The 23931-nt window shown below is 63.4% G+C and overlaps 2 protein-coding genes and 1 long non-coding RNA gene across 3 annotated transcripts; 1 reads left to right on the forward strand and 2 right to left on the reverse strand.

Annotated features, from left to right (window-relative positions):
- Positions 1-219: 219 nt before the first annotated feature.
- EMC4 (ER membrane protein complex subunit 4) lies at positions 220-2719 on the reverse strand. The gene is given in 8 exon segments (XM_067314953.1): positions 220-314; positions 1092-1123; positions 1126-1201; positions 1203-1252; positions 2119-2178; positions 2181-2271; positions 2443-2542; positions 2615-2719. Coding segments are annotated over 8 exon segments (519 nt in total). The 5' UTR covers positions 2689-2719; the 3' UTR covers positions 220-278.
- A 418-nt stretch (positions 2720-3137) lies between these two features.
- LOC136995157 (lipid transferase CIDEB-like) lies at positions 3138-11697 on the forward strand. The gene is made up of 4 exons (XM_067314954.1): positions 3138-3237; positions 3463-3584; positions 10517-10713; positions 11505-11697. The coding sequence occupies exons 2-4, from the start codon at positions 3552-3554 to the stop codon at positions 11626-11628; spliced, it is 354 nt and encodes a 117-aa protein (XP_067171055.1). The 5' UTR covers positions 3138-3237; positions 3463-3551; the 3' UTR covers positions 11629-11697.
- A 170-nt stretch (positions 11698-11867) lies between these two features.
- Positions 11868-15154, reverse strand: LOC136995172 (uncharacterized). The gene is made up of 3 exons (XR_010886775.1): positions 15055-15154; positions 12883-12988; positions 11868-12795 (listed from the first exon to the last, which is right to left on the reverse strand). It is a non-coding gene; the product is annotated as an uncharacterized lncRNA (long non-coding RNA).
- Positions 15155-23931: the final 8777 nt, after the last annotated feature.

Raw genomic sequence — 23931 nt, forward strand, 5'->3', positions numbered from 1 at the left:
AATTGCCCCAAAACGACCCCGAATTGCGCCGAAATACCCCAAAACACCCGATTTGCCCCAAAACGCCCATGAATCGCCCCCAAACCACCCCAATTTGCCCCAAAACAGCCCCAAACCTGCCCAGCAATTGCCCCAAATTCCCAATTGCCCCGAAATGACCCCAAACCGCCCCGAAACGCCCCCAAATCCCCCCAAAACGCCCCAAAAAACGCCCCCGGAGCCGGCTGCATCCGTCGCCTTTATTGGGGTCACCCGGAGCGGGGGGGGGGGGAGAGGGGTCACAGCACCAGGCCTCCCCCCGAGAACTCCATGCGCTGCGGGGGAGGGGAGAGGGGGGGAGGGGTCAGCGGGGGCCCCGGCGTCCGGGGGAGCCCCCGACCCCCCCCCCCCCCAAACAAAGGGGCCCAGGCGTCCGGGTGAAGGGGCCCAGGCGTCCGGGTGAAGGGGCCCAGGCGTCCGGTGAAGGGGCCCAGGCGTCCGGGTGAGAAGGGGCCCAGGCGTCCGGGAAAAGGGGCCCAGGTGTCCGGCAAAGGGGCCCAGTCGCCAGGAAGGGGCCCAGGTGTCCGGGAAAGGGCCCAGGTGTCCGGGAAGGGCCCAGGCGTCCGGGGGAAAAGGGGCCCAGGCGTCCGGGGAAAAGGGGCCCAGGCGTCCGGGGAAAAGGGCCCAGGCGTCCGGGGAAAAAAGGGCCAGGCGTCCGGGGGAAAGGGGGCCCAGGCGTCCGGGGGAAAGGGGGCCCAGCGTCCGGGGGAAAAGGGGGCCAGGCGTCCGGGGTCAGTTCCCAGTCGCCCAGGAAGGGGCCCAGGCGTCCGGGGTTGGTTCCCAGGTGTCCGGAGAAGGGGCCCAGGCGTCGGGAGAAGGGGCCCAGGCGTCCGGGAGAAGGGGCCCAGGCGTCCGGGAAAAGGGGCCCAGGCGTCCGGGAAAAGGGGCCCAGGCGTCCGGGAGAAAGGGGGCCCAGGCGTCCGGGAGAAGGGGCCCAGGCGTCCGGGGTTGGTTCCCAGTCGCCCAGGAAGGGGCCCAGGCGTCCGGGGTTGGTTCCCAGGTGTCCGGGAAAAGGGGCCCAGGCGTCCGGGGAAAAAGGGGGCGGGGCTCACCTGGGGCGGGGCGATGAACGCCAGCCAATCGACGCGTGCGTGGGCAGCAGCCCCATCGCCTGGCACTTGTACAGCGCCAGCGCCAGCCCCAGCCCGTTGCCCACGAGGAAGCACGAGGCCCTGCAGCGCCGTCTGGCTCGAGCTCTCCAACACCTTCAACGCTGCCGCACCGCCGCCCGTCACCCGCCCGTCACCCGCCCGTCACCCGCGCGACGTCACCCGCGCGCCACCCCATCACCCCCCCCCAGCACCCCACGCTCAACTATAGGCAAACAGAGCAATTAAACGCGTTGAGGTGTCACCCGGAGTGCGAGGAACAGCCGGCGCACGGAGGGGGCGACTGTAGGGGCAACAGGCGCTGCCGGCTGTACCCTCCCCCTCCCCCAGGAATTGAGCAGCTACAACCGCGAGGGCGCGTGGGGACGGGGCGGCGCCACCAAGGAGCCCGGGGACTGCAGCGGGGGGGGGGGGGGGGGCAGCGGGCTGTGGCGACAACAGGCGGCGCCGCCTGTAGCACCCGCCCCCATAGGGACAAACGCAGGGACCCCCAGAAAGCACCATGGGGACACAGGGTGGCCATGGCGGGGGGCGGGGGGGGCACAAGGCTGCCTACAGGGACATGGGTCCGACTGTAGCGACAACAGGCAGCAGCGTCTGTAGCAGCCACAACCATGCAAGTGCCTGCAGGGTCATGAGAACAACCGTGACGGGATGTGGGGCCATACAGATGGCTGTAGGCACACGGGGATGGCTGTAGCGACAACAAGCGGCACCGCCTGTAGCAGCTGCACCCATACAGGTGCCTACAGGGACAAGGAGACAACTGTGAGGGGACGTGGGGCTGTGGGGGACGACTGTAGGCACACGGGGATGGCAGTAGCAACAACAGGCGGCGCTGCCTGTAGCAGCCACAACCATATAGGTGCCTTGCAGGGGCAAGCGGACAACCGTGAGGGACGTGGGGCCGCGGGGACGGCTGTAGCGACAACAGGCGCCGCCGCCTGTAGGCCGGCGGGGTGTAACTCACTGGTGCCGAGGGAGAGCAGGGCCTGGAGCGGGCGCCAGCCCATCATGCAGACCATCATGCGGGGAAGATGGAGATGGTGTTGCCGGCCATGTACATGATGAAGAGGTTCATGGGGATCTGCTTGAGCGGCCCCAGCGCCACGTCCCAGCAGCGCTGCGGAGGAAGGGCCCAGGCGTCCGGGTGAGGGGCCCAGGCGTCCGGAAAAGGGGCCCAGGCGTCCCGGGAAAAGGGGCCCAGGCGTCCGGGAAAAGGGGGCCCAGGCGTCCGGGAAAAGGGGCCCAGGCGTCCCGGGAAAAGGGGCCCAGGCTCCGGGCCGACTCCCACCTTCTCCACCAGGATCCGATCCGTCTCCTGGACGCCTCCATCCGGCACCTGCTTCTCGGCGTAGCCCACGGGGCCGCGGGCTTCGGCGCCGCCGCGGGGCCTGCGGGGAAGGAGCCGGCGATGAGGGGGCGGGGCCGCCCCGGGGACCCCCCCGGACCCCCCCGGGTCTCACCTGCCCCCCGGCCCGCCGCCCCCAGCTCCAGCGCCCACTTGAAGCGCCCGCCCGCGAGCCGCCACCGCCGCCATCTTAGCGCCGCCTCCTTCTCCTTCCCGGCACCGCCCGCGCGCCCGCGAACCGCCCCCGCGGCGGACGGCGCTCGGCCAATGGCGAGAGCGGGCAGCGGCGCAGCGGGCCAATGAGCGCCAGGCAGCGCGGCGCTCGGTCCCGCCCACCGCGCCCCGCTCGGCGCGCATGCGCTCAGCGCCGCTTCCCCCTCTTGCGCGGGCGTATTTGCATACGCGCTTCTGATTGGTCCCTGAGCGCCGCGACCCCCACGTGGCGGGGCGGGGGTTGGGAGGGGAGGGAGGGTGCGGCGCCGGACGCCTGGGCCCCTTAAAGGGCCAGTGCCCCCGCCCCTCGGTCGGGACTCCTGGGCCCCTCCCCGCGACCCTTGGAGTTTGTCCCGGACTCCTGGGAACCGCGTTCAGAGCTCGACCCGGACGCCTGGGCCCTTCTCTCCGGACGCCAGGGGCCCCTTCCCCGGACACCTGGTCCCTTCCCGGACATCTGGGTCCCTTTGCCGGACGCCTGGGCCCCTTCCCGGACGCCTGGGCCCGCGGCATGGACATGCTGCGGTGAGCTGGGGGCGGCCATGTTGGTCGCGGAGGTTGGGGGGGGGGGAGGAGACGGGGCCGCCATTTTGCTGTTGGCGGTGGTCGTTCCTTCCCCCCCCCCGCCATGGGCGCGGCCATCTTGATGGCGGACCCCCAGTGCGGGCGGCCATGTTGGGAGGGGGGAGTGCGCCCGCCTCCGGGCGGCGTGACGTCACATCCGCCCTCCCCCCGGGTCCCGTCCAATAGGTCCGTAGCCCGCCGCGCCTGGGCCCCGCCGGCCCCGCCCCCGCGGCATTTTGGGTCTGCGACCACCGGCGCGGGCGGCTGCGGGGCTGATGGCCGCCAGCCTGGAGGAGCTGCGGGAGCAGGTGAGGGGCAATTGCCCCCCCCGGGGCCCTTAATTGCCCCCCCGAGACCCCTAATTGCCCCCTGAGACCCTTAATTACCCCCCGAGACTTTTAATTACCCCCCGGGGCCTCAATTACCCCCCGGACCCTTCAATTACCCCTAAGGTCCCGCTAATTGCCCCGGGATGCCTCAGTTGCTCCTTCCCCCCCCCGGGCCTCTAATTGCCCCCCCGGGTCTCTGTAGGCTGCTAATTGCCCCCGGGACCCCTCAATTGCCCCTGAGACCCTTCAATTGCCCCCCCCGGGCCTCTAATTGCCCGTAGGACCCATTAATTGCCCTCCCTGGGCCTCTAATTACCCCTGAGATCCCTCAACTGCCCCCCCCCGGACCTCTAATTGCCCCCCTGGGCCTCCTAATTGCCCCTGGGAGCCATTAATTGCCCCCAGGAGCCCTCACTTGCCCCCCAGGGCCTCTAATTGCCCCTCTGACCCATTAATTTCCCCCCCAACCTGTAATTGCCCCTTGGATCCCTCACTTGTGCTCTGTAGGCTGCTAATTGCCCCCCTGGGAGCCCTTAATTGCCCCCCTGGGCCTCTAATTGCCCTTGGGACCCATTAATTGCCCCCGAGAGCCCTCAATTGCCCCTGGGACCCCTTAACTGCCCCCTCTGGATCTCTAGTTGCCCCCCTGGGCCTCTAATTGTCCCTAGGAGCCATTAATTGCCCCCCCATGGCCTCTAATTGCCCCCCTGGACCTCTAATTGCCCCTGGGACCCCTCAGTTGCCCCCAGGACCCCTCAATTGCTCCTGAGATCCCTCAACTGCCCCCCCCAGGCCTCTAATTGCCCTCGGGACCCATTAATTGCCCCCTGGAGCCCTTAATTGCGCCCCTGGGCCTCTAATTGCTCCTGGGATCCCTCAATTGCCCCCCCGGAGCCATTAATTGCCCCCCTGGGTCTCTAATTGCCCCTGGGACCCTTCAATTGCCCCCAGGACCCCTCAGTTGCCCCCCTCTGGACCTCTAATTGCCCCCCGGGCCTCTAATTGCCCCCAGGAGCCATTAATTGCCCCCCCCGGGCTTCTAATTGCCCCTGGGAGCCCTCACTTGCCCCCCTGGGCCTCTAATTGCCCTCGGGACCCATTAATTGCCCCCCAAGCCTCTACTTGCCCCCGGGAGCCCTCAGTTGCCCCCTCTGGACCCCTCAATTGCCCTCAGGACCCCTCAATTGCCCCCGGGAGCCCTCACTTGCCCCCACGGGGCTACTAATTGCCCCCTGGACCTCTAATTGCCCCTGAGACCCCCCCCCAGACCTCTACTTGCCCCCTGGGAGCCCTCAATTGCCCCGGGAGCCATTAATTGCCCCCCATGACCTCTACTTGCCCCTGCGGGAGGCATTAATTGCCCGCGGGAGGCATTAATTGCCCTCTCTGGGCCTCTAATTGCCCCTGGGAGCCCTCAATTGCCCCCCTAGACCTCTAATTGCCCCTGGAACCTATTAATTGCTCTCCCTGGGCCTCTAATTGCCTGTGGGAGCCCTCAATTGCCCCTGGGACCCTTCAATTGCCCCCCCAGGGCCTCTAATTGCCCCCGAGAGCTATTAATTGCCCTCCCCAGGCCTCTAATTGCCCCTGAGACCCCTCAACTGCCCCCCGGGACCTCTAATTGCCCCCCTGGATGTCTAATTGCCCCTGGGAGCCTTCACTTGCCTCCCTGGGAGGCATTAATTGCCCCCCCTAGACCTCTACTTGTCCCTGGGACCCCTTAGTTGCCCCTGGGATCCATTAATTGCCCCCCCCATGGCCTCTAATTGCCCGCGGGAGCCCTCACTTGCCCCCCTAGGAGCCATTAATTGTCCCCCTGGGCCTCTAATTACCCCCGGGACCCATTAATTGCCCCCTGGAGCCCTCAACTGCCCCCCCTGGGCCTCTAATTGCCCTTGGGAACCATTAATTGCCCCCCCATGGCCTCTAATTGCCCCTGGGAGCCCTCAATTGCCCCCCTGGACCTCTAATTGCCCCTGGAACCTATTAATTGCCCTCCCTGGGCCTCTAATTGCCTGTGGGAGCCCTGAATTGCCCCTGGGACCCTTCACTTGCCCCCCCATGGCCTTCACTTGCCCCCCCATGGCCTTCACTTGCCCCCCTGGGATCCCTCAATTGCCCCTGGGACCCCTCAATTGCCCCCCCGGGCCTCTACTTGCCCCCACGGGAGGCACTAATTGCCCCTGGGAACCATTAATTGCCCCCCTGGACCTCTAATTGCCCCTGGGACCCCTCAATTGCCCCACCAGACCTCTAATTGCCCCCGGGAAGCATTAATTACCCCCCCCATGGCCTGTAATTGCCCCTGGGAGCCCTCAATTGCCCCTGAGAGCCCTCAACTGCCCCCCCTGGGCCTCTAATTGCCCCCGGGAGCCCTCACTTGCCCCCCCGGGAGGCATTAATTGCCCCGGGACCCCTCAATTGCCCCTGGGAGCCATTAATTGCCCCCCATGGCCTCTAATTGCCCCCGGGAGCCCTCAATTGACCCCCTGGGCCTCTAATTGCCCCCCTGGATGTCTAATTGCCCCTGAGACCTCTCAATTGCCCCCAGGAGCCATTAATTGCCCCCGGGAGCCCTCACATGCCCACGGGAGGCATTAATTGCCCCCCCTGGACCTCTAATTGCCCCTGGGAGCCATTAATTGCCCCCCCCGGGCCTCTAATTGCCCCTGGGACCTATTAATTGCCCCCCCGGACATCTACTTATCTCCCCGGGACCCCTCAATTGCCCCCCCGGGACCCCTCAATTGCCCCCCCAGGACCCCTCAATTGCCCCCCCGGGAGCCATTAATTGCCCCCCCGGGACCCTTCAATTGCCCCTGAGACCCTTCAGTTGTCCCCCTGGGCCTCTACTTGCCCCTGGGAGCCATTAATTGCCCCTGGGACCCCTCAATTGCCCCCGGGAGCCATTAATTGCCCCCAGAACCCCTCAATTGCCCCTGAGAGCCCTCAATTGCCCCCCCCGGGCCTCTAATTGCCCCTGGGACCCCTCAATTGCCCCCCCTGGGCCTCTAATTGACCTTGGGAGCCATTAATTGCTCTCCCTGGGCCTCTAATTGCCCCTGGGACCTTTCAGTTGCCCCTGGGAGCCATTAATTGCCTCCGGGAGCCCTCAATTGCCCCCCCCCCAGGGCCTCTAATTGCCCCGGGACCCTTCAATTGCCCCCCCAGGCCTCTAATTGCCCCCGGGAACCATTAATTGCCCCCCCCGGGGCCTCTAATTGCCCCCGGGACCCCTCAATTGCCCCTGGGAGCCATTAATTGCCCCCCATGGCCTCTACTTGCCCCCGCGGGAGGCATTAATTGCCCCCAGGACTCCTCAGTTGCCCCCCTGGGAGCCATTAATTGCCCCCGGGAGCCCTGGCTTGCCCCCGCGGGCGGCATTAATTGCCCCCCGGGGGGGCGGCAGGCGGGGGAGGCGCTGGGGCTGGGGGCGCCGGTGAGGCTGGTGCTGGCGGAGGACGGGGCGGCGCTGGAGGGCGACGGAGCCCTGGGCGCCCTGGAGCCGCACGCGACCCTCGTGGCGCTGGCGCCGGGGCAGCGCTGGGAGCCCCCCCGGGTGAGCGACGCCCCCAATACCCCCCCCAATACCCCCAAATACTCCCCGAATACCCCCAAATACCCCTTGAGCGCCCCAAAATACCCCCAAATAGCCCCTGGGAGTCCCCAAATACCCCCCGGGAGCCCCTAAATACCCCCAAATACCCCCTGAGACCCCCCAATACCCCCTGGGCGCCCTGGAGCCGCACGCGACCCTCGTGGCGCTGGCGCCGGGGCAGCGCTGGGAGCCCCCCCGGGTGAGCGACGCCCCCAATCCCCCCCGAATACTCCCTAAATACCCCCAAATACCCCTTGAGCGCCCCAAAATACCCCCAAATACCCCCTGAGACTCCCCAAATACCCCCCGGGAGCCCCAAAATACCCCCAAATACCCCCTGAGAGCCCCTAAATACCCCCAAATACTCCTTGAGAGCCCCAAAATACCCCCAAATACTCCTTGAGACTCCCCAAATACCCCCCGGGAGCCCCAAAATACCCCCAAATACCCCTTGAGAGCCCCTAAATACCCCCAAATACCCCCCAGGAGTCCCTAAATACCCCCAAATACTCCCTGGGAGCCCCTAAATACCCCCAAATACTCCTTGAGACTCCCCAAATACCCCCCGGGAGCCCCAAAATACCCCCAAATACCCCTTGAGAGCCCCTAAATACCCCCAAATACCCCCTGAGACCCCCCAAATACCCCCTGGGCGCCCTGGAGCCGCACGCGACCCTCGTGGCGCTGGCGCCGGGGCAGCGCTGGGAGCCCCCCCGGGTGAGCGACGCCCCCAATACCCCCCCGAATACCCCCGAATACTCCCCGAATACCCCCAAATACCCCTTGAGAGCCCCTAAATACCCCCAAATACCCCCCAGGAGTCCCTAAATACCCCCAAATACTCCTTGAGAGCCCCCAAATACCCCCCGGGAGCCCCTAAATACCCCCAAATACCCCCTGAGAGCCCCTAAATACCCCCAAATACCCCCCGGGAGCCCCTAAATACCCCCAAATACCCCCTGAGAGCCCCCAAATACCCCCAAATACCCCCCAGGAGTCCCTAAATACCCCCAAATACTCCTTGAGAGCCCCCAAATACCCCCCGGGAGCCCCTAAATACCCCCAAATACCCCCTGAGACTCCCCAAATACCCCCTGGGCGCCCTGGAGCCGCACGCGACCCTCGTGGCGCTGGCGCCGGGGCAGCGCTGGGAGCCCCCCCGGGTGAGCGACGCCCCCAATACCCCCCCGAATACCCCCGAATACTCCCCGAATACCCCCAAATACCCCTTGAGCGCCCCAAATACTCCCCGGGAGCCCCTAAATACCCCCAAACACCCCCTGAGACCCCCCAAATACCCCCCGGGAGCCCCCAAATACCCTCTGGGAGCCCCCCTGGGTGAGCCCCAATACCCCCCCCAAAAAATACCCCCTAAATACTCCCTCCCAAATACCCTCTGGGAGCCCCAAAATACCCCCAAATACCCCCGAGACTCCCCAAATACCCCCTGGGCGCCCTGGAGCCGCACGCGACCCTCGTGGCGCTGGCACCGGGGCAGCGCTGGGAGCCCCCCCGGGTGAGCGACGCCCCCAATACCCCCCCGAATACCCCCGAATACTCCCCCAATACCCCCGAATACCCCTTGAGCGCCCCCAAATACCCCCAAATACTCCTTGAGACTCCCCAAATACCCCCCGGGAGCCCCTAAATACCCCCAAATACCCCTTGAGAGCCCCTAAATACCCCCAAATACCCCCTGAGAGCCCCTAAATACCCCCAAATACCCCCCGGGAGCCCCTAAATACCCCCAAATACCCCCTGAGACCCCCCAAATACCCCCTGGGCGCCCTGGAGCCGCACGCGACCCTCGTGGCGCTGGCGCCGGGGCAGCGCTGGGAGCCCCCCCGGGTGAGCGACGCCCCAATACCCCCCCGAATACCCCCGAATACTCCCCGAATACCCCCAAATACCCCTTGAGCGCCCCCAAATACCCCCAAATACTCCTTGAGAGCCCCCAAATACCCCCCGGGAGCCCCAAAATACCCCCAAATACCCCTGAGAGCCCCTAAATACCCCCAAATACCCCCTGAGAGCCCCTAAATACCCCCAAATACTCATTGAGAGCCCCCAAATACCCCCCGGGAGCCCCAAAATACCCCAAAATACCCCTTGAGAGCCCCTAAATACCCCCAAATATTATCCCCCAGGAGCCCCTAAATACCCCCAAATACCCCTTGAGAGCCCCAAATACCCCCCAGAAGTCCCCAAATACCTCCCGGGAGCCCCAAAATACCCCTTGAGAGCCCCTAAATTCCCCCAAATACCCCCCAGGAGCCCCTAAATACCCCCAAATACCCCCCAGGAACCCCTAAAGACCCCCTGGGAGCCCCTAAATACCCCCAAATACTCCCTGAGACTCCCCAAATACCCTTGGGAGCCCCCCGGGTGAGTGAGCCCCCCCAAATACTCCCCCAAAAGTACCTCCTAACCCCCCCCCCAAATACCCCCAAATACTCCCCGGGAGCCCCCAAATACCCCCTGGGAGCCCCCCTGGGTGAGAGTGACCCCCCCCCAAAAAATACCCCCCCCCCAAAAATACACCTCCTGAAATACCCCCCCCCCCAAATCCTCCCAAAATACCCCCCGGGAGCCCCAAAATACCCATAAATACCCCCTAGGAGCCCCTAAATACCCCTAAATACCCCCTAGGAGCCCCTAAATACCTCCTGAGACTCCCCAACTACCCCCGTGGAGCCCCTAAATACCCCCAAATACTCCCTGGGAGCACCCAAATACCCTTGAGAGCCCCCAAATACTCCCTGGGAGCCCCCAAATACCCCCTGGGAGCCCCCCCGGGTGAGCCCCCCCCAAATACCCCCCCCCAAATACCCCCCGGAAGCCCCTAAATACCCCCAACTACCCCCGTGGAGCCCCTAAATACCCCCAAATACTCCTTGAGAGCCCCAAAATACCCCCAAATACTCCCTGAGACCCCCCCAAATACTCCTGGGAGTCCCAAATACCCACCAGGAGCCCCCCAAATGTCCCCTGGGGCCCCCAAATGCCCCCTAAGAGCCTCCAAATGCCCCCTGGGGTCCCCAAATGCTCCCTGGGGCCTGCAAATGCCCCCTAAGAGCCCCCAAATGCCCCCTGGGGCCCCCAAATGCCCCCTAAGAGCCCCCAAATACCCCCTGGGACCCCCAAATACCCCCTAAGAGCCCCCCAAATTCGTTCCGGGACCCTTCAGATACCCCAGGAACCCCCCAAAACCCCTATTGCCCCCTCTAAGCCCCCCAGTTGCCCCCCCAGGACCTTCTAATGCCCCCCCCAAACCCCTTTTTTTGCCCCCTCTCCTCCCCCCCCCACCCCCCAGGCGGGGCTATTCGGGTCCCGTTGGGATCCGGAGCTGCCCCGGACGCCGGGGTCCCGCCGCGGCGAGGAGGTGGCCCGGGTGACGGTGGCCCTGTCCAAGACGAGCCCCCGCGACCTGGTGGGGCAAGTGCGGGTGACGGCGGCCGTGCGGGGCCTCCGCTGCGACCTGGGGGGCCTGGGCCCCGACCGGGTGCTGCGGTAGGTGGGGGCACCCACGGGTGGGGGGGGGGTCCCGCCCCACGGGGAGCCCCGTTGGGGGCGGCGTTGGCCCCGTTGGGTCTTCTGCCCATGGGGGGCGAGGGTGGGGTGGAGAAAGGTCTTGCCCCATAGAGGGTTCTCCTGCCCCATAGGGTCGGTTTCTGCCCCATAGGGTGGGTTTCTGCCCCATAGGGAGCCCCGTTGGGGGCGGCGTTGGCCCCGTTGGGTCTTCTGCCCATGGGGGGCGAGGTGGGGTGGAGAAAGGTCTTGCCCCATAGAAGGTTCTCCTACCCCATAGGGTTGGTTTCTGCCCCATAGGGCCGGTTTCTGCCCCACAGGGAGCCCTGTTGGCGGTAGTGTTGGCCCCGTTGGGTCTTCTGCCCATGGGGGTTGAGGTGGGGTGGAGAAAGGTCTTGCCCCATAGAGGGTTCTCCTGCCCCATAGGGTCGGTTTCTGCCCCATAGGGTGGGTTTCTGCCCCATAGGGAGCCCCGTTGGGTCTTCTGCCCATGGGGGGCGAGGTGGGGTGGAGAAAGGTCTTGCCCCATAGAAAGTTCTCCTGCCCCATAGGGTCAGTTTCTGCCCTATAGGGTCAATTTCTGCCCCATAGGGCCAGTTTCTGCCCCATAGGGTGGGTTTCTGCCCCGTGAGGCCCCTTCTGGGGGTAGAAGCATGACCCGGGCAGCTCTTGCCCCACGGGGGTCTCCTCCTGCCCCACGCCGAGGGCAGTTGAGGGTCCCGTGGGGCAGCTCTGAGCCCCTCCTGCCCCCCCTGCCCCCCCCCCCCCTCCAGGAAGCTGCTGCGGGTCCTGGCGGCCCTGACGCGCGCCGTGGGGCAGAGCCTGCTGAGCCTCTCCGCCGCCCTCCGCCACCTCCTCGAGGGGCCCCCGGCCCCCAGGGTGGCCTGCGGCCACTGAGCCCCGCCCCCTGGCTCCGCCCCCTGCCCCCTGGCTCCACCCCTTGCCCCCCAGCTCCGCCCCCTGTTTCTCAGTTTCTCTAATAAAAGCCTGAAGAGCCATTGAACGCTAGTCCGGTGGCTTGGAGGACTCATTGCTGGGCCAAAATGGTGGTGGGGAGGGGGCTAAGTGTATTATGGGAAAGGGGAGGAGCCAAGGAAGACAGGCTCCTCCCCCCAGGGGTGAAAACGGGACAAACGTAAAGAAACAGAGCAATTTATACAAAAATATCTATGGGGGCGGGTGGGAGCAGACAAGACTTGGGGAAGAGGAACCAGAGTGTCGCCTATCACCACCCCCCCCACTGAGTTTACCCAACAACTCTATGGTTCTTACATTAAGAAGGGCTTTGAGGGCTATCCTCTCTGGCGTTCGGTCCTCCAGCAGCTCTAAGGCACAGGTTCTTCTGGCCAGCAGTCCTCCAAGGTCTCTGTGGTAGTCCTCCAGAGCATAGGAGAGCCACACAGCCAGGGTGACTTTCTACTCCACAGTCCTCCAGCAGCTCCGTGGTGCTTCCCCAACAGCCACTAAGATTAGCTGCTCTGGGTGACTCTCTGCTCCTCCATCCCCAGTCTCTATGGTTCTCTGAGTCAGTCGTCTAAACAGGCCCCCAGTGACATTCTGTTGTCCTGTGGCAAGTCTCTATGGTGCCCTGGGGGGTCAGTCCTCCAACATGGGAGCAGAGATGACTTTCCAGCGCTCAATCTTTGGGCTCTATGGTTTCCCAGAGGGTTGGTCCTCCAGCAGGTGGTTGAAGCGTATGGGCCACTCTATCGTTTCATTCGCCATCTCTATGGTGGTGGCATCAGTGCTCCAACAGGCGACCATGAAGCCTCCGGCACTGCTCCAGCGCTCGCTCGCTCGTTCTCTATGGCCCGTGGTCCTCCAGGAGGGCGCCAAGGTGGGCCGGGGTGCCTCTCCGCCCCCCGCGCCGGCTGTCTCCGCTGCTCCGGGGTGGGGGTGGGAGGAGTCAGTCCTCCAAGATGTCCGCCAGCAGGGCCCGGCGGCGGGCAGGGGCGGCCTGGAGCCGCTGCCAGTCGCGGGGGCGGCGGGCGAAGAGGTCGAGGGCCAAGGCCCAGGCGACGCCGCGGCCGTGGGGGTCGCGCCGCAGCGCTTCCCGCTGGGCGGCTGCGGGAGGCAACGCGGTGTCAGTCGCTCCCGGACGCCTGGGCCCCTCCCGGACGCCTGGGCCCCTCCCCCGTCCCCGCGACTCACCCAGCTCGGCGGCGATGGCGGCGCGGGCCGGGCCGGAAGAAACCGCCCAGACGGCGTCCAGCACCCGGCTGCCGTTGCGGTGACAGGCCAGCGACAGGAAGTGACCCTGTAAAGGGGGGTGGGGGGGCGGGGTTAATGCAGGAAGTGATGTCACATGCTGGAAGGCGGGGCCGAGGCGAGCAGTGACATCACCCAGGTGGGGGCAGGCGCCAAAATCGCACTGTTCCACCAGTCTTCAGGGTGGGGGTGGGGGGGTCTCGAAACCGCCCCAAACAGGGGGATTTGGCCCCAAAACTGCCCCCGACGGGGGGAATTCAGCCCCAAAACCATCCGAAATGGAGAATTTGGCCCCAAAACCGCCCCAAACAGGGGGATTTGGCCCCAAAACCATCCAAAATGGAGGATTCGGCCCCGAAACCTCCCCAGAGGGATTCAGCCCTGAAACCATCCGAAACGGAGGAATTGGCCCCAAAACCGCCCCAAACAGAGGAATTCAGCCCCCAAAACCATCCAAAATGGAGGCTTTGACCCCAAAACCGCCCCAAACGGGGGGGGGGGGGGGGATCTGGCTCTGCAACCGCCCCCCGACGGGGGGATTCGGCCCCGAAACCGTCTGAAATGGAGAATTCAGTCCTGAAACTGCCGCAAACTGAGAAATTCAGCCCCAAAACCATCCAAAGTGGAGGAACTTGGCCCTGAAACTGTCCAAAATGGGGGGATCCGGCCCCGAAACTGCCCCAAATAGAGGAATTCAGCCCCAAAACCATCCGAAATGGAGGATTTGGCCCCGAAACCGCCCCAAATGAAGGGATTCAGCCCCAAAAACCATCCGAAATGGAGGATTTGGCCCCAAAAATGCCCTAAATGGGGATTCGGCCCTGAAACCGCCCCAAATGGAGAATTTGGCTCCAAAACTGCCCCAGACGGGGGAATCTGGCCCTGAAAATGCCCGAAACGGAGGGATTCAGCCCCAAAACCATCCGAAACGCAGGATTCGGCCCCAAAACTGCCCCAAATGGAAGAATTCAGCCCCAAAACCATCTGAAACGGAGGATTTGGCCCCAAAACCGCCCCAAACTGCGGGGATCCCGCCCCGAAACCGCCCCAAAATGGAGAAATTCAGCCCTGAAACCATCCGAAACGGGGGGGGGGGGGATCCGGCCCGGAAACCACCCCAAATAGAGGAATTCGGCCCTGAAACCATCCAAAATGGGGGGATCCGGCCCCGAAACCGCCCCAAACGGAGGAATTCAGCCCCAAAACTGTCCAAAATGGAGGAAATCGGCCCCGAAACCGTCCAAAATGGAGGATTCGGCCCCCAAACCACCCCAAACGGAGGAATTCAGCCCCAAAACCATCCGAAATGGAGGAAACCAGCCCCGAAAACATCCAAAACGGAGGATTCGGCACCGAAACCGTCCAAAATGGAGGAAATCAGCACCAAAACCCTCCAAAATGGAGAAATTCATCCCGAAACTGCCCCGGACGGGGGGGATTCAGCCCCAAACCCGTCCAAAACGGAGGAATTCGGCCCCAAACCCGTCCAAAATGGGGGGATCCAGCTCCAAAACCATCTGAAACGGAAGATTCAGCCCCAAAACTGCCCCAAATAGAGGAATTCAGACCCCAAACCGTCTGAAATGGAGGAAATCGGCCCCGAAACTGCCCCAAATGGAGAAAATCAGCCCCGAAACCATCCAAAATGGAGGAAATCGGCCCTGAAACCATCCAAAATGGGGGGATCTGGCTCCAAAACCATCTGAAACGAAGGAATTCAGCCCCAAAACCGCCCCAAACGGAGGAATTCAGCCCCGAAACCATCCAAAACGGAGGAATTCGGCCCCGAAACCGCCCTAAATGGAGGAATTCAGCCCCAAAACCGCCCAAAATGGAGGAATTCAGCCCCGAAACCGCCCAAAATGGAGGAAATTGGCCCCGAAACCATCCAAAACGGAGGAAATCGGCCCCGAAACCGCCCCAAAACGGAGGAAATCGGCCCCGAAACCGCCCCAAACGGAAAAATTTGTCCCCGAAACTGCCCCAAACGGAGGGATTTGGCCCCGAAACCGCCCCAAACGGAGGAATCCGGCCCCGAAACCGCCCCAAACGGAGGGATTTGTCCCCGAAACCGCCCCAACCCGGGGGGATCCCGGCCCCGGAAGCGGCCCTCACCCGGAGCTTGCGCAGCAGGCGCCGGCGGCGCCGGGGGGCCACGGCGGGCGAGGCGAGCACGGCGTCCCACACGCGGCTGCCGGGGCCGCTGCGCGCCAGGGCGGCCGTCCGAAACGGGGGCGATTCAGCCCCCAAACCGTCCAAAATGGAGGATTCGGCCCCGAAACCGCCCCAAATGGGGGGAATTCGGCCCCGAAACCGTCCACAACGGAGGAATTCAGCTCCCAAACCATCCAAAATGGAGGTTTTGGCCCCCGAAACCGCGCCAAAAGGAGAAATTCAGCCACAAAACCGTCCAAAATGGAGGAATCCGCCCTGAAACCGCCCCAAATGGAGGGATTCGACCCCGAAACCATCCGAAATGGAGGAAATCGGCCCCGAAACTGTCCAAAATGGAGGAAATCGGCCCCGAAACCGCCCAAAATGGAGGAAATCGGCCCCGAAACCGCCCAAAATGGAGGATTTGGCACCGAAACCGTCCAAAATGGAGGAAATCGGCCCCGAAACCGTCCAAAATGGAGGATTCAGCCCTGAAACCATCCAAAACGGAGGAAATCGGCCCCGAAACCGTCCAAAACGGAGGAAATTGGCCCCGAAACCGTCCAAAACGGAGGAAATTGGCCCCGAAACCGCCCAAAATGGAGGAAATCAGCCCCGAAACCGTCCGAAATGGAGGAATTCAAACCCCAAACTGTCCAAAAGGGAGGAATCCGGCCCCGAAACCGCCCCAAACGGAGGGATTTGTCCCCGAAACCGCCCCAACCCGGGGGGATCCCGGCCCCGGAAGCGGCCCTCACCCGGAGCTTGCGCAGCAGGCGCCGGCGGCGCCGGGGGGCCACGGCGGGCGAGGCGAGCACGGCGTCCCACACGCGGCTGCCGGGGCCGCTGCGCGCCAGGGCGGCCGTCCGAAACGGGGGCGATTCAGCCCCCAAACCGTCCCAAATGGAGGATTCGGCCCCGAAACCGCCCCAAATGGGGGGAATTCGGCCCCGAAACCGTCCAAAACGGAGGAATTCAGCTCCCAAACCATCCAAAATGGAGGTTTTGGCCCCCGAAACCGCGCCAAAAGGAGAAATTCAGCCACAAAACCGTCCAAAATGGAGGAATTCAGCCCCGAAACCGTCCAAAATGGAGGAATCCGGCCCTGAAACCGTCCAAAATGGAGGAATCCGGCCCTGAAACCGTCCAAAATAGAGGAATCCGGCCCCGAAACCGTCCAAAATGGAGGAATCCGGCCCCGAAACCGTCCAAAATGGAGGATTTGTTCCCGAAACCGCCCAAAATGGAGGGATTCGGCCCCGAAATCGCCCGAAACGGAGGGATTCGGCCCCGAAATCGCCCGAAACGGAGGATTTGTTCCCGAAACCGCCCAAAATGGAGGGATTCGGCCCCGAAATCGCCCGAAACGGAGGGATTCGGCCCCGAAATCGCCCGAAACGGAGGGATTCGGCCCCGAAATCGCCCGAAACGGAGGGATTCGGCCCCGAAACCGCCCAAAACGGAGGGATTCGGCCCCGAAACCGCCCAAAACGGAGGGATTCGGCCCCGAAACCGTCCAAAACGGAGGGATTCAGCCCCGAAACCGTCCAAAATGGAGGAAATCGGCACCGAAAACCGCCCCAAATGGAGGAAATCGGCACCGAAACCATCCAAAATGGAGGAAATCGGCACCGAAACCATCCAAAATGGAGGAATTCAGCCCCGAAACCGTCCAAAATGGAGGAAATCGGCCCTAAAAACGTCCAAAGTGTAGGAAATAGGCCCCAAAACCGTCCGAAATGGAGGATTTGTCCCCGAAAACCGTCCAAAATGGAGGGATCCGGCCCCGAAACCATCCAAAACGGAGGGATTTGTCCCCGAAACCGCCCCAAACGGAGGGATTTGTCCCCGAAACCGCCCCGAACGGAGGGATTTGTCCCCGAAACCGCCCCAAACGGAGGAATTCGGCCCCCAAACCGTCCAAAATGGAGGAATCCAGCCCCGAAACCGTCCAAAACGGAGGAAATCGGCCCCGAAACCGCCCCAAACGGAGGAATCCGGCCCCAAAACCGCCCCAAGCCGGGGGGATCCCGGCCCCGGAAGCGGCCCTCACCCGGAGCTTGCGCAGCAGGCGCCGGCGGCGCCGGGGGGCCACGGCGGGCGAGGCGAGCACGGCGTCCCACACGCGGCTGCCGGGGCCGCTGCGCGCCAGGGCGGCCGTCCGAAACGGGGGCGATTCAGCCCCCAAACCGTCCAAAATGGAGGATTCGGCCCCGAAACCGCCCCAAATGGGGGGAGTTCGGCCCCGAAACCGTCCACAACGGAGGAATTCAGCTCCCAAACCATCCAAAATGGAGGTTTTGGCCCCCGGAACCGCGCCAAAAGGAGAAATTCAGCCACAAAACCGTCCAAAATGGAGGAATCCGGCCCCGAAACCGTCCAAAATGGAGGAAATCAGCCCCGAAACCGTCCAAAATGGAGGAAATCAGCCCGAAACCGTCCAAAATGGAGGAAATCAGCCCCGAAACCGTCCAAAATGGAGGAATTTGGCCCCGAAACTGTCCAAAATGGAGGAATTCAGCCCCGAAACCATCCAAAACAGAGGAATTCGGCCCCAAAAGTGTCCAAAATGGAGGAATTCAGCCCCGAAACCGTCCAAAATGGAGGAATCCGGCCCCGAAACCGTCCAAAACGGAGGAAATCGGCACCAAAACCCTCCAAAATGGAGAAATTCAGCCCCGAAACTGCCCCGAACGGGGGGGATTCAGCCCCAAAACCGTCCAAAATGGAGGAAATCGGCCCTAAAACCATCCAAAACGGAGGAAATCGGCCCCGAAACCGCCCCAAACGGAGAGATTTGTCCCGAAACCGCCCCAACCCGGGGGGATCCCGGCCCCGGAAGCGGCCCTCACCCGGAGCTTGCGCAGCAGGCGCCGGCGGCGCCGGGGGGCCACGGCGGGCGAGGCGAGCACGGCGTCCCACACGCGGCTGCCGGGGCCGCTGCGCGCCAGGGCGGCCGTCCGAAACGGGGGCGATTCAGCCCCCAAACCGTCCAAAATGGAGGATTTCGGCCCCGAAACCGCCCCAAATGGGGGGAATTCGGCCCCGAAACCGTCCACAACGGAGGAATTCAGCTCCCAAACCATCCAAAATGGAGGTTTTGGCCCCCGGAACCGCGCCAAAAGGAGAAATTCAGCCACAAAACCGCCCAAAATGGAGGAATCCGGCCCTGAAACCGCCCCAAACGGAGGAATTCGGCCCCCAAACCGTCCAAAATGGAGGAATCCGGCCCTGAAACCATCCAAAATGGAGGAAATCGGCACCGAAACCATCCAAAATGGAGGAATTCAGCCCCGAAACCGTCCAAAATGGAGGAAATCGGCCCTAAAAACGTCCAAAGTGTAGGAAATAGGCCCCAAAACCGTCCGAAATGGAGGATTTGTCCCCGAAACCGCCCAAAATGGAGGGATTCGGCCCTGAAACCGTCCAAAATGGAGGAAATCAGCCCCGAAACCGTCCAAAACGGAGGAATTCGGCCCCCAAACCGTCCAAAACGGAGGAATTCGGCCCCCAAACCGCCCCAAACGGAGGGATTTGTCCCCGAAACCGCCCCAACCCGGGGGGATCCCGGCCCCGGAAGCGGCCCTCACCCGGAGCTTGCGCAGCAGGCGCCGGCGGCGCCGGGGGGCCACGGCGGGCGAGGCGAGCACGGCGTCCCACACGCGGCTGCCGGGGCCGCTGCGCGCCAGGGCGGCCGTCCGAAACGGGGGCGATTCAGCCCCCAAACCGTCCAAAACGGAGGATTCGGCCCCGAAACCGCCCCAAATGGGGGGAATTCGGCCCCGAAACCGTCCACAACGGAGGAATTCAGCTCCCAAACCATCCAAAATGGAGGTTTTGGCCCCCGAAACCGCGCCAAAAGGAGAAATTCAGCCACAAAACCGTCCAAAATGGAGGAATCCGCCCCGAAACCGCCCCAAATGGAGGGATTCGGCCCCGAAACCGTCCAAAACGGAGGAAACCGGCCCCGAAACTGCCCCGGACGGGGGGGATTCGGCCCCGAAACCGTCCGAAACGGAGGGATTCGGCCCCGAAACCGTCCAAAACGGAGGAAATCGGCACCAAAACCCTCCAAAATGGAGAAATTCAGCCCCGAAACTGCCCCGAACGGGGGGGATTCAGCCCCAAAACCATCCAAAATGGAGGAAATTGGCCCTAAAACCATCCAAAATGGAGGAATTTGGCCCTAAAACCATCCAAAATGGAGGAATTCGGCCCCGAAACCGCCCCAAACGGAGGAATCCGGCCCTGAAACCGCCCCAAACGGAGGAATCCGGCCCCCAAACCGTCCAAAATGGAGGAATCCGGCCCCGAAACCGTCCAAAATGGAGGAATCCGGCCCCGAAACCGTCCAAAACGGAGGAATCCGGCCCGAAACCGTCCAAAACGGAGGAATCCGGCCCCGAAACCGTCCAAAACGGAGGAATCCGGCCCCGAAACCGTCCAAAACGGAGGAATCCGGCCCCGAAACCGTCCAAAATGGAGGATTTAGCACCGAAACCGTCCAAAACGGAGGGATTCGGCCCCGAAACCGTCCCAAAATGGAGGAATTCGGCCCCAAAACCGTCCAAAATGGAGGAATTCGGCCCCCAAACCGCCCAAAACGGAGGAAACCGGCCCCGAAACCGCCCCAAACGGAGGGATTTGTCCCCGAAACCGCCCCAACCCGGGGGGATCCCGGCCCCGGAAGCGGCCCTCACCCGGAGCTTGCGCAGCAGGCGCCGGCGGCGCCGGGGGGCCACGGCGGGCGAGGCGAGCACGGCGTCCCACACGCGGCTGCCGGGGCCGCTGCGCGCCAGGGCGGGCCGTCCGAAACGGGGGCGATTCAGCCCCCAAACCGTCCAAAATGGAGGATTCGGCCCCGAAACCGCCCCAAATGGGGGGAGTTCGGCCCCGAAACCGTCCACAACGGAGGAATTCAGCTCCCAAACCATCCAAAATGGAGGTTTTGGCCCCCGGAACCGCGCCAAAAGGAGAAATTCAGCCACAAAACCGGCCAAAATGGAGGAATCCGGCCCTGAAACCGCCCAAAATGGAGGAAATCGGCCCCGAAACCGCCCCAAACGGAGGAATTTGGCCCCGAAACCGCCCCAAACGGAGGAAATCGGCCCCCAAACCGTCCAAAATGGAGGAATCCGGCCCTGAAACCGCCCAAAATGGAGGAAATCGGCCCCGAAACCGCCCAAACTGGAGGAAATCGGCCCCGAAACCGCCCCAAATGGGGGGAATTCGGCCCCGAAACCGTCCACAACGGAGGAATTCAGCTCCCAAACCATCCAAAATGGAGGTTTTGGCCCCCGAAACCGCGCCAAAAGGAGAAATTCAGCCACAAAACCGTCCAAAATGGAGGAATCCGGCCCTGAAACCGCCCCAAACGGAGGGATTCGGCCCCGAAACCGCCCCAAATGGAGGAAACCGACCCCGAAACCATCCGAAATGGAGGAATTCGGCCCCCAAACTGTCCAAAATGGAGGATTTGTCCCCGAAAACCGTCCAAAATGGAGGAATCTGGCCCCGAAACTATCCAAAATGGAGGAAATCGGCCCCGAAACCGCCCAAAATGGAGGAATCCGGCCCTGAAACCGCCCCAAATGGAGGGATTCGGCCCCGAAACCGCCCCAAATGGAGGAAATCGGCCCCAAACCGTCCAAAATGGAGGAAATGTCCCCGAAACCGTCCAAAATGGAGGAATTTGGCCCCGAAACCGTCCAAAATGGAGGAAATCGGCCCCGAAAGTGTCCAAAATGGAGGAATTCGGCCCCGAAACCATCCAAAACAGAGGAATTCGGCCCCAAAAGTGTCCAAAATGGAGGAATTCAGCCCCGAAACCGTCCAAAATGGAGGAATCTGGCCCCAAAACCGTCCAAAATTGAGGAATCTGGCCCCAAAACCGTCCAAAATTGAGGAATCTGGCCCCAAAACCGTCCAAAACGGAGGAACGGCCCCGAAACTGCCCCGGACGGGGGGGATTCAGCCCCAAAACCATCCAAAATAGAGGAAATCGGCCCCGAAACCATCCAAAATGGAGGAAATCGGCCCCGAAACCATCCAAAATGGAGGGATTCGGCCCTGAAACCATCCAAAATGGAGGAAATCAGCCCCGAAACCCTCCAAAACGGAGGAAATCGGCCCCGAAACCGCCCCAAACGGAGGGATTTGGCCCCGAAACCGCCCCAACCCGGGGGGATCCCGGCCCCGGAAGCGGCCCTCACCCGGAGCTTGCGCAGCAGGCGCCGGCGGCGCCGGGGGGCCACGGCGGGCGAGGCGAGCACGGCGTCCCACACGCGGCTGCCGGGGCCGCTGCGCGCCAGGGCGGCCGTCCGAAACGGGGGCGATTCAGCCCCCAAACCGTCCAAAATGGAGGATTCGGCCCCGAAACCGCCCCAAATGGGGGGAATTCGGCCCCGAAACCGTCCACAACGGAGGAATTCAGCTCCCAAACCGCCCAAAATGGAGGTTTTGGCCCCCGGAACCGCGCCAAAAGGAGAAATTCAGCCACAAAACCGGCCAAAATGGAGGAATCCGGCCCCCAAACCGTCCAAAATGGAGGAATCCGGCCCCCAAACCGTCCAAAATGAGGAATCCGGCCCCAAACCGTCCAAAAATGGAGGAATCCGGCCCCGAACCGTCCAAAATGAGGAATCCGGCCCCGAAACCGTCCAAAATGGAGGAATCCGGCCCCGAAACCGTCCAAAATGGAGGAATCCGGCCCCGAAACCGTCCAAAATGGAGGAATCCGGCCCCGAAACCGTCTAAAATGGAGGAAATCGGCCCCGAAACCCTCCAAAATGGAGGAAATCGGCCCCGAAACCCTCCAAAATGGAGGAAATCGGCCCGAAACCCTCCAAAATGGAGGAATTCGGCCCCGAAACCGCCCCAAATGGGGGGAGTTCGGCCCCGAAACCGTCCACAACGGAGGAATTCAGCTCCCAAACCATCCAAAATGGAGGTTTTGGCCCCCGAAACCGCGCCAAAAGGAGAAATTCAGCCCCAAAACCGTCCAAAATGGAGGAAATCGGCCCCAAAACTGCCCCGGACAGGGGGATTCAGCCCCGAAACCGTCCAAAATGGAGGAATCCGGCCCCGAAACCGTCCAAAATGGAGGAATTCAGCCCCGAAACCGTCCAAAATGGAGGAAATCGGCCCTAAAAACGTCCAAAGTGTAGGAAATAGGCCCCAAAACCGTCCGAAATGGAGGATTTGTCCCCGAAACCGCCCAAAATGGAGGGATTCGGCCCCGAAACCGTCCAAAATGGAGGAAATCAGCCCCGAAACCGTCCAAAACGGAGGAATTCGGCCCTGAAACCGCCCCAAACGGAGGGATTCGGCCCCGAAACCGCCCCAACCCGGGGGGATCCCGGCCCCGGAAGCGGCCCTCACCCGGAGCTTGCGCAGCAGGCGCCGGCGGCGCCGGGGGGCCACGGCGGGCGAGGCGAGCACGGCGTCCCACACGCGGCTGCCGGGGCCGCTGCGCGCCAGGGCGGCCGTCCGAAACGGGGGCGATTCAGCCCCCAAACCGTCCAAAATGGAGGATCCGGCCCCGAAACCGCCCCAAATGGGGGGAATTCGGCCCCGAAACCGTCCACAACGGAGGAATTCAGCTCCCAAACCATCCAAAATGGAGGTTTTGGCCCCCGAAACCGCGCCAAAAGGAGAAATTCAGCCACAAAACCGTCCAAAATGGAGGAATCCGGCCCTGAAACCGCCCCAAAGGGAGGAATCCGGCCCGAAACCGTCCAAAATGGAGGAAATCAGCCCCGAAACCGTCCGAAATGGAGGAATTCAAACCCCAAACTGTCCAAAACGGAGGAATCCGGCCCCGAAACCGCCCCAAACGGAGGGATTCGGCCCCGAAACCGCCCCAACCCGGGGGGATCCCGGCCCCGGAAGCGGCCCTCACCCGGAGCTTGCGCAGCAGGCGCCGGCGGCGCCGGGGGGCCACGGCGGGCGAGGCGAGCACGGCGTCCCACACGCGGCTGCCGGGGCCGCTGCGCGCCAGGGCGGCCAGGGCCGGGGGGGGCAACGCTTGCAGCCCCCCCAAAACGGCCGCCGGCGCCTCGAAGTGCAGCAGGTGCTGCAGCAGCAGGGAGCCCTGCAGGGTCACCGCGTCCAGCGAGGCCTGGCGGGGGGCAAAAAGGGGGGTGGGGGGGGGTAAAAAGGGGGTTGGGGGGGCAGTTGAGGGGGTCGGGGGGCAGTTGGCGCCCCCAAAACCCCCTCTCGGGGCAGCTTGAAGCGGGTGGGGGGGCGCGAAGAGGGCGAATGGGGGGCAGTTGAGGGGATCAGGGGGGCAGCTGAGGGGGTTGGGGGGGCAATAGAGGGGATAAGGGGGCAGTTGAGGGGGTTGGGGGGGCAACTGAGCAGGTTGGGGGGCAGTTGAGGGGGTTGGGGGGCAGTTGAGGGGGTTGGGGGGCAGTTGGCGCCCCCAAAACCCCCCTCGGGGCAGCTTGAAGCGGGTGGGGGGGCGTGAAGAGGGCGAATGGGGGGCAGTTGAGGAGATCGGGGGCAATTGAGCGGGTCAGGGGGGCAGTTGAGGGGGTCGGGGGGCAATTAGCACCACTAAAACCCCCCCTTGGGGCAGCTTGAAGCGGGTGGGGGGGTGCGAAGAGGGCGAATGGGGGGCAGTTGAGGGGATCGGGGGGGCAGCTGAGGGGGTTGGGGGGGCAATAGAGGGGATAAGGGGGCAGTTGAGGGGGTTGGGGGGGCAACTGAGCAGGTTGGGGGGCAGTTGAGGGGATTGGGGGGGCAATTGGCGCCCCCAAAACCCCCCTCGGGGCAGCTTGAAGCAGGTGGGGGGGCGCAAAGAGGGCGAATGGGGGGCAGTTGAGGGGATCGGGGGGA

This window comes from Apteryx mantelli, chromosome 39 (assembly GCF_036417845.1).
Source record: "Apteryx mantelli isolate bAptMan1 chromosome 39, bAptMan1.hap1, whole genome shotgun sequence".
NCBI classification, from domain to species: domain Eukaryota; kingdom Metazoa; phylum Chordata; class Aves; order Apterygiformes; family Apterygidae; genus Apteryx; species Apteryx mantelli.